Source organism: Rhinoraja longicauda, chromosome 16 (genome assembly GCF_053455715.1).
Source record: "Rhinoraja longicauda isolate Sanriku21f chromosome 16, sRhiLon1.1, whole genome shotgun sequence".
Taxonomy (NCBI): Eukaryota; Metazoa; Chordata; class Chondrichthyes; order Rajiformes; family Arhynchobatidae; genus Rhinoraja; species Rhinoraja longicauda.
The window spans coordinates 4,181,787-4,191,859 of NC_135968.1; the positions used below are offsets into that span (position 1 = coordinate 4,181,787).

A 10,073-nucleotide genomic window follows, 5' to 3' on the forward strand; every position below is an offset into this window, starting at 1 on the left:
TGTGAATAAATACCTTCGAATTGTACCAGCATCTGCAGTTATTTTCTTGTAGAATCCCTTCCCGCACTCAGTGCAGGTGAACGGCCTCCCCTCAGTGTGAACTCGCTGGTGTTTTGCATTCAAGAGAGAGCTGGATAGATCACTTAAGGATAGCGGAGTCAGAGGGTATGGGGAGAAGGCAGGAACGGGGTACTGATTGAGAATGATCAGCCATGATCACATTGAATGGCGGTGCTGGCTCGAAGGGCCGAATGGCCTCCTCCTGCACCTATTGTTTATTGTCTATTGTGTTTTACCAGATCAGGTGCGCGAATGAATCCCTTCCCACATTCTGAACAGAGGAAAGGTCTCTCCTCAGTGTGAACTCGTTGGTGGGTCATCAGGCTGGACAACTGAGTGAAGCCTTTCCCGCATTCGGAGCAGGTGAACGGCCTCTCCCCGGTGTGAATCCGCTGGTGTTTTGACAGATCACTGGGCTGGCGAAAGACCATCCCACAGTCAGGGCACTGGGACGCTTCCATCGCCGCGGACACTCATGTTTGTTTGATAGGAGGGTCAATCAATGACTTCCTACCAGTTCCCACAGCAGCTGAATGTGCCACCCCGTCCAGGAGCTCAGGTTAAATCATTCAGGCTGAACACGGGGCCTGGACCCAAGGAGAAGCCGTGCAGGAAGGAACTGCAGGTGCTGGTTTGAACCGAAGATAGACACAAAAAGCTGGGGCAATTCAGCGGGACAGACGGCATCTCTCGAGAGAAGGAATGTGTCACGTTTCCTACTTCAAACCCCCGGTCGCGGAAGGAGCGACGCGATCTCCAGATTCACCGCTGGCCGCGCACCGTTCAGCCCCGGACTGTCCGGCTCCGCTCCGGTGACTCGGGGAGGGGAATCACCCGCTTTGACCCACCGCGCGTCCGGCAAAGCGCATGCGCATCTGTCCGGTACCGGGGCCGGCGGACCGCTTGCTGGAGCGCGGGGGATTCTGGGTATACACGACGGCCTTTGATCAGCTGAGAGAGGGCTATGCCTTCCTTCCCAAACAGCGGGCGACGGCTGCGCAGGACCGATGCCAGGAGAAGCTGAATTCAAGGAGTTGATCAAAATGTAGAAACAAGGAACTGCGGATGATGGTTTGCACAAAAGTGTACAAAGTGCTGGAGTAAAGCAGCGGGTCAGCACAAAGTAAGTGCAGTCTGCAGAAGGGGCCAGACCCGAAACGTCATCTACCATTTTTTTGCAGAGATGCTGCCTGACCCGATGAGTTACTCCAGTACAGTTACAAAAGTCCCGAGGAATTGCTTCTGTTAACCATATACCCGCTCAGTGTATGTGACTAGTGGCGGGGAATTGGGGGAGAGCACCAGTAAATGGGGAATAAGAGGAGAGCACCAGTAAATGGGGAATTGGAGGAGAGCACCAGTAAATGGGGAATTAGGGGAGAGTGCAAGTAAATGGAGAATTAGGGGGGAACTAGTAAATGAGAATTAGGGGAGATCACCAGTAAATGGGTAATTAGGGGGGACCAGAGTGCAGGGGCGCGATCCGGGGGCGATGTGTAGGCAGACAGCGGGAGTTCCATCCGCTGTAACCGAAATCCGTTGTAAAGAGGTAGGCACAAAATGCTGGAGTAACTCAGCGGGACAGGCAGTATCTTTGGAGAGAAGGAATGGGTGACGTTTCTTCAAACTTTGAGTCTGAAGAAGGGGGGTCTGAAGAAAGACCCTAAACGTCATCCATTCCTTCTCTCCAGAGATGCTGCCTGACCCGCTGAGTTACTCCAGCATTTTGCGTCTACCTTCGATTTAAACCAGCATCTGCAGTTCTTTCATACTCCGTTCTAAAAAGGTCAGTTGAAACAACGGTTCACTATATTTCTATTGGAGTGTTTGATCTCAGTTTCACCACTGTATTTCAGCACCTCCCGCTCCATCCTGCGTCCTCCTCACATCTGCTACTGCATCTTTGAACTAAACTCTCATGGAGCCGAATGCAATCCAAACAAAGATGACCTGCTGGATTGGCATCCTGTCGGCGACATTTGTTCCCTTCACCACCAGATGACCATAGTTTCGATAGAAAGCACACTGTAGTGAGCTGCAATATATTTTACACGGCAGAGTGGCGCAATGGTGGAGCCGCTGCCTCACAGCGCCAGAAACCAGGGTCCCATCCAGACTTCGGCTGCTATCCGTGTGGAGTTTGCATGTTCTCCCTATGACTTCGTGGGTTTCCCCCGGGTGCTCCGCTTTCATCCCACACTCCAAACACGTGCGGGTTTGTAGGCTAATCGCCCTCTGTAAAATTGCACCCAGTGTGCAGAGAGTGGACGGGAAAGTGGGATAACATAGAATGGCGTGAACGACAATAGATGTACGAGTAGGCCACTCGGCCCTTCGAGCCAGCATCGCCATTCACTGTGAGCATGGCTGATCATTCACAATCAGCAACCCGTTCCTGCCTTCTCCCTTGACGCCGCAGGTATCACAAAATGCTGGAGTAACTCAGCGGGTCAGATAGCATCTCTGGAGAGAAGGTGACGTTTCGGGTCGAGACCCTTCTTCAGACCTTGCCTCCCTATCTTTAAGAGCTCTCTCTAACTCTCTATTGAAAGCATCCAGAGAATTGGCCTCCACTGCCTTCTGAGGCAGAGAATTCTACAGCTTCACAACTCTCTGAGTGAAAATGTTGTCCCTCATCTCCCTTCTAAATGGCCTATCCCTTTTTCTTAAACTGTGGCCCCTGGTTCTGGACTCCCCAAACAACGGGAACATGTTTCCTGCCTCTAGCATGTCCAATCCTTTAATAATCTTATATGTTTCAATAAGATCCCCTCTCATCCGTGACCGATGACCGTTTCCACGCTGTATCTCCAAAGTCTAAACTTGCCGTGACCACTCTGAAAACGCTCCTACCCCGCGACATTCAGCACGGGGAAGAACGTAGGCCAAAGCCGCTTGAAGACGTCACGAGCTGCAGATTTCCTTCCAATTTACACACAACCCCCAACTGGAAAAATGTCGCTGATCCAAGATTGCAATTGAGTCTAAGCGTTACAACTCCCTCCCTGCTTTGTCTTGCATTGAATGCCTTGCCTTCAAAGCCTTGCCTTTTCCTTGAAAGCCCAGACGTGCATTGACTTGCCTTTAATGCCTTGCGTCTTGTCTTTCATGCCTTGCATTGCCTTCGGTGCCTTGCCTTACCTTCAATACCTCCCTTCAATGCCCAGCCTTGCTATGCTTTGCCTTTAATGTCTTGCCTTGCCTTCAATGCCAAGCCTTGCTTTGCCTTCCTTTTAATACCATGCCTTGCCTTGCCTTGAATGCCATGCCTGGCTAGAAGGATTAATTATCACTTTTTCCAGAGTAATTAAGGGCAGCTGGTAGAGCCACCGTCTCTCAGAGCCAGAGACCCCGGTTCGATCCTGACCGCGGATGCTGTCTATGTGATCTCCCTGTGACCGCGTGGGTCTCCTCTGCTCCGGTTTCCTCTCCCATCCGAAAGGCGTCCGGCTTTGAAAGTTGTGTAGGGAGGAATTGCAGATGCTGGTTTACACCCAAGATAGACACAAAATGCTGGGGTAACTCAGCGTGTCAGGCAGCAGAGGTGACGTTTCGGGTCCACCTTTCCTCAGGGTTCTAAAGAACGTCATCTATTTCTTTTCTCGAGAGATGCTGCCTGATCCGCTGAGTTACTCCAGCATTTTGTGTCTACTGTCGGTGGGTGTGAAAAAGGGTCTCGAGTGCTGTGTGGCTGCAGAACGTGGGTTGGAGACGCTTCGAGACCCTTCTTCAGACGTCAGGGAATCATTTGTGTACTCACGCGGTCTTTTGTGCTGGAGGCATTACATTAAAAACACTAACCGTTATAACCAACACCAAAACAACGACTCTACCAACAGCGTCACTTATGTTCCTCTTCTAGACTGCCTTCAGCGCCAGTACTCTTTATCTTTTCCAAAATATAGGGACATAAATAGTGGGCAGTATTCCAGGTGCGGTCTCACCAACCCACCCTCCTCCCCTGTGCCTTGTTATAATACTTCGCTGTTTCTTAAACTCTCCCTATTTTTTTCTGGCGAACCCCTGTTGTTTTGTAATCCACGTCCCAGCTGCGCCACTGCGCCGCCCTTAACTCGTGTTTGTCACCGTGCTGTTCCGGCTGTGAATAGTTTGGCTTTCCCCTCTCTGACGCTGAACAGTCACTGTCTGCGGATGATTTTAGGGGATCCCGTGGCCGGGCAATGAGCTACTTAAAACAAGCAGCTATAAAACAATGCAATAACAATGTAGATGCTGGTTCACAAATAAAAAACAAAGTGCTGAAGTAACTCAGCGTGTCAGGCAGCATCTGCGGAGAACATGGATGGGCAACGTTTCGGGTCGGGTCCTTTCTGAATCCATATTCTCCAGAAATGCTGCTGGTCTCGGTGGGTTATTCCAGCACTTTGATCTTTTTTTCCTGTAAACCCAGCATCTGCAGTTGCGTGTTTCCACATCCAAGATAAAGCAAGTTTGCACGCAAACTTTCTCTCCACCCCCCCCCCCCCCCCCATCAATCTAAAAAAGGGTCCTAACCCGATGCTGCCTGGCTGATTGAGCTACCCCAGCACTTTTTTTTCTTTTCTGTAAAGCCAGCATCCGCTGTTCCTTGTTCCGACATCCTCACTTTAAAGCAACTTTGCAGGGCACACTTTATTCCAGCTTTCTCTTCCAGCCCCAATGAATCTGAAGAAGAGTCCCGACCCGAAAGGTCGCCTCTCCATGTTCTCCAGAGGTGCTGCCCGACCGCTGAGTTCATCCAGTACTTTTTGTCTTTCTCTGCAGCCGACAGAAGGCGAGGGCGGGCTGCGGAGCGCCGAGCATGCGCGGCGCGGCCACAGGATCCGGATGTTCGCTGGTTGCACAGGGGAACGGTGGCGACGGGGGAGGCCGCGCTGCCGGCGTCGCCTTCCATCTGCTCGGACACAAGCCACCGATCCAGGAGCCTGAGGGCCGACCAGGAGCCCGGTGGACGGGAGGGTGAAGCCGGAGGGGAAGCCAAGTGGAAGAGCGCGGTGGGTGGGGGAGGGGCGCAGCTCCGCCGCTGCCACAGATACAGCGGTTTCTGGCGCGCGGGCGCTTCTGGGTAAGACGGCGGCCATTGATGCAGCGGGGCCAGCGGCGGGAATCGGATTACAGACCGTGTCCGGTAAGTATGCCCCGTGTACTGCCTCCGCCCAGCATCCGGTATTCAAGTTGATGGAAGCAACGGCAGATGCCCGGGCCAAGCTCGGAAAGAAAAAAGTGAGTTAGTTTCACCTTTTCATTGATCATATCTAAGGTATCACACATTGCTGGAGTAACTCAGCAAGTCAGGCAGCATCTTGGAGAGAAGGAATGGGTGACGTTTCGGGTCGAGACCCTTCAGACTCATTGATCAGTTCGTTTATCCATTCAATCATCCATTCATTCATTCCTTTAAATAGTCGGTAATGTTTTTACATTTGTTTATTTAACCCACCCATTTGTTTGAAGAGGATTCCCGATCTGAAAGGTAGAAACGTGACGCAGCGGTAGAGCTACTGCTCAGAAGTTTGAAGAAGGGTCTCAACCCCTCGCGTAACCTATCCCTTTTCTCCAGATATGCTGCCTGACCCGTTGAGTTACTCCAGCATTTTGTGTCCATCTTTGCGTTTTCAAACTTCTGCACCTCGTGTCCGGTGGGGGAGGGGAGAAGAGGGAGTGACTGCTGTGAGACTGATACTTTGATTGTGCTGGTGGCCTTGCCGAGACGGCGTGAGGTGTGGTTGCTGTCGATGGAAGGATGTGACTTGATGACTGCATTTATTTCCCTCTAAGGTGATGGAGGATTTACGAACGGGAGACTCGGACCAAAGCTCAGGCGAAGAACTGCCGGAGTTGCTGCTCCCCTCGGGATCTGAGCCGCGCCGGCTATCGGACGCGGAGGCAAAGGGCCCGGCGGATGGCGGGGAGAAGTGGTTCCCGTGTTCGGAGTGCGGGCAGGCCTTCGGTCGGGCGTCGGAGCTGCTGAGGCACCAGCGCAAACACAGCGGCGAGAAGCCGTGGAAGTGCGTGGACTGCGGGAAGGGCTTCAACTACCTGACGCAGCTGGGGATCCACCGGCGCGGCCACGCCAGGGAGAGGCTGTTCCTCTGCCCAACGTGCGGCGAGGGCTTCGCCCTGTCGTCCGAGCTGCTGGACCACCAGCGGGCCCACAACAGGGACAAGCCCGTCAACTGCCCCGTGTGCGGGAAGGGCTTCACCCGCTCCTCCTCGCTGCATATGCACCAGCGCAGCCACACCGGCGAGAGGCCCTTCGCTTGCTCCGAGTGCGGCAAGAGGTTCAGCCGCTCGTCCAGCCTCCTGACGCACCAGCGGGTCCACACCGGGGAGAAGCCCTTCACCTGCCCCGAGTGCGGCAAGGACTTCAGCCAGTCGACCAACCTGAGGAAGCACCAGAGAGTCCACTCGGGAGAGAGGCCCTTCATCTGCCCCGAGTGCGGCAAGGAGTTCGGCCAGTCGACCAACCTGAGGAAGCACCTGAAGGTCCACACCGGGGAGCGGCCCTACACCTGCACCGAGTGCGGGAAGAGATTCACCCGCTCCTCCTCTTTGCTCACCCACCGGCGGGTCCACACCGGGGAGAGGCCCTACGTCTGCCCGGAATGCGGCAGGGCGTTCAGTCATTCCTCCAACCTGCGCACCCACCAGCGGATTCACAAGTGACTCGTTGTTACTCCTTTAGAACTGTAATTATATCCACGGATGGACCACATTTACCGCCCCAGGTTGGGCTCATTCTGCTGATGATAAATCTCCTGTAACTGGGCTGGAATTAAATGCTCTTAACAAATGCCGAATAAATCCCCCCCCCTTGAAATACCAGGTCCGTTGTCTGTTTAACAACGGGGAGTGTGGGAGGTGTGGCTGGGGGGGTTGTACTCCTGACATGTTTAGGAGGATTTAAGAGGACCAGTTTGTATCACAGCGGTAGTTACTGCCTTCCAGAGTCGGAAACCTGGATTCCAAATTGTCACCAGTGTGTGTAGCCTTGCATCATGAATTCCAATCATATTGTTTTGTATCATCCTCTTCTCGAGCCTTTGCCCATCCATCTGCCAATCGACCTCTACCCCCTCATCTGTGTCCACCCATCACTCATCAGCCTTTCTCCTGTCTCCACCCCTCTTCCAGCTTTCTCCCTTCTCAACCCTCCCCCTCATCTGTATCCACCCATCACTCATCAGCCTTTCTCCTGTCTCCACCCCTCTTCCAGCCTTCTCTCCTCCCCCCCCCCTCCACCACATCAGTCTGCCTGAGGGTCTGGACCCGAATTATGATCTGACCATTCCTTGCACAGATGCTGCCTGACCCTTTGAGTTCCTCCTGCATGTTACGCTCTGCACAAGATCTCAGCATCTGCAGTTGCTGGCTTCTTATTGTTCTAGATAGAGGCAGCATCTCTGGAGAGAAGGAATGACAATAGACAATAGGTGCAGGAGTAGGCCATTCGGCCCTTCGAGCCAGCACCGCCATTCAATGTAATCATGGCTGATCATTCTCAATCAGTACCCCGTTCCTGCTTTCTCCCCATACCCCCTGACTCCGCTATCCTTAAGAGCTCTATCTAGCTCTCTCTTGAAAGTATTCACAATGGGTGACGTTTCGGGTCGAGACCCTTCTTCAGGCGTTTCGACCAGAAACGTCACCCAATCCTTCTCTCCGGAGATGTTGCTTGTTCCTCAGAGTTACTCCAGCTTTTTGTGTCTGTCTTCGGTTTAAACCAGCACCTTCCTAGTTCCTTCCTACACACTTCTCATTGTTCGAAGTGGGAACTAGCTGTACATCCATTCGATGCCACTTTGCTTTTGCTTTACCAGTTCTCTTTGCTAAAGGGAGCGTGCGGCGGTGGCGCCGTTGCCAGGGCGACTGCACCTGTGTCTGTGCTGTGTGACAGAACCAACCTGACCTGTTCAATCATAAGGTCACAAGTGATGGGAGCAGAATCAAGCCATTCGGCCTATCCAGTCAATTCCACCATTCAATCATGGCTGATCTATCTCTCCCTCCTAACCCCATTCTCCTGCCTTCTCCCCATAACCTCTGACTAACCCCATACTAATCAAGAATCTATCTATCTCTGCCTTAAAAAGATCCACTGACTTGGCCTCCACAGCCTTCTGTGGCAAAGAACTCCACAGATTCACCACCTCTGAGTAAATAAATATCTCTGCATCTCCTTCCTAAAAGAACGTCCTTTAATTCTGACGCTATGACCTCTAGTCCTAGGCTCTCCCACTAGTGGAAACATCCTCTCCACATCCACTCTATCCAAGCCTTTCACGGTTCTCTATGTTTCAATGAGGTCCCCCCTCATTCTTCAAAACTCCAGCGAGTACATACCCAGTGCCGACAATCGATCATCATAGGTTAACCTACTTATTCCAGGGATCATTCTTGTAAACCTCCTATGGACCCTCTCCAGAGCCAGCACATCCTTCCTCAGATATGGTGCCCAAAATTGCTCACATGCCCTTAGTAGCGCCTTAAAGAGCTTCAGCATTACATCCCTGTTTTTGTATACAAGCCATCTTGAAATAAATGAGTTTGCTTTACTACCGATTCGGCTTATATAGACAATAGGTGCAGGAGTAGGCCATTCAGCCCCTCGAGCCAGCACCGCCATTCAATGCGATCATGGCTGATCACTCTCAGATTAACTTTTTGGGAATCCTGCACCAGCACTCCCAAGTCCCTTTACACTTCCGATTTCCGGATTCTCTCCCCATTTAGAAAATGGGACCCCAATGGGTTCCCACTGCGCCTTAATTCTGATTACCAAAATGCATGTCTCCACACTTTGCTACAGTATATTCCATCTGCTACTTTTCTGCCCCCTCTCCTGTCCAAGTCATTCTGCAGAGTCCCTGCTTTCTCTACACTCCCTGCCCTTCCACCTATTTTCGTATCATCCGCAAACCTGGCCACAAAGCCTTCAATCCTCTCGTCCAAATCGTTAATATACAACGTGAAGCGCAGTGGCATCAACACCACTCCCTGCGGAACTCTGCGAATCACTGGCAGCCCACCAGAAAAAGTTCTCTTAAATGCCACTCTTTGCCTTCTGCCATCAAGCCAACCTGCCATCCATGCTGGTATCTGCCCTTTGATACCGTGGGCTCTCATCTTCCTTAGCAGCCTCACGTGCAGCACTTTATCAAAGGCTTTCTGAAAATCTAAGTAAACAACATCTACTTACTCTCCTTTGTCTGTCCTGCTATTTACTTCTTCAAAGAATTCCAGCAAATTTGTCAAGCTAGACTTCCCCTTCACAAAGTCATGCTGACTTTGGCCTACTTTATCATGAACGTCTAAGTACTCCGTAACCTTGTTAATTTGATTCAGTAGAATTGTGTAATATAGTGCGACCATTCAGCGATCGCTGGTCGGTGTGAACTCGGTGGGCCGAAGGGCCCGTTTCTGTGCTGTATCTCTAAACTAAACTAAACATGGTATTCAAAACTGAACACAATACTCTAAATGTGGCCTCACCAACGTCTTGTGTAACTGCAACATGACCTGCCACCTTCTGTACTCAATACTGAACGCCAATGTGCCGAATCCTTTTTGAACACCTTTATGACATAATGAAGCTAAAATAAAATGATTTTACGGTTTTTTAAGTTAATACTTTGCTGTCAGCATCACACTTAATTTTCCATCTGTGCATTGCATTCTGCTGACTGTTTAAAAAGTAAATAAAACTGACAATTTTGGTTTATTGTCACACAGCTTCATGGCAGCAGTGGCTGGGTTGAGAACAGGTGAAGCTGGCACAGCAGGTCACGTTTGATGAAATTGTGGTGCCTGGAACTGAATTTCTAAGAATGTGTGAAAAGACAATTGTCATAGTTTTTGTTCATGAGTTCTAGGAACAGAAATAGGCCATTTGGCCCACCAAATTCACTTGGCCATTCATTCAAGGCTGATCTATCTTTCCCTCTCTACCCCGTTCTCCTGCCTTCCCCCCATAACACCTGATACCCGCACTAATCAAGAATCTGTCAATCTCC

The 10,073-nt window shown here is 51.3% G+C and overlaps 1 protein-coding gene across 1 annotated transcript in view; it reads left to right on the plus strand.

Moving 5' to 3' along the window:
- LOC144601450 (uncharacterized) overlaps nt 1–9,648 on the plus strand; it is a 201,734-nt gene extending 192,086 nt beyond the window's left edge. The window contains 3 exon segments of the mRNA XM_078413584.1: nt 4,825–4,889; nt 4,991–5,283; nt 5,839–9,648. Of these exon segments, the coding sequence (XP_078269710.1) occupies nt 4,825–4,889; nt 4,991–5,283; nt 5,839–6,726 (1,246 nt within the window). The 3' untranslated portion in view covers nt 6,727–9,648.
- Nucleotides 9,649–10,073: the final 425 nt, after the last annotated feature.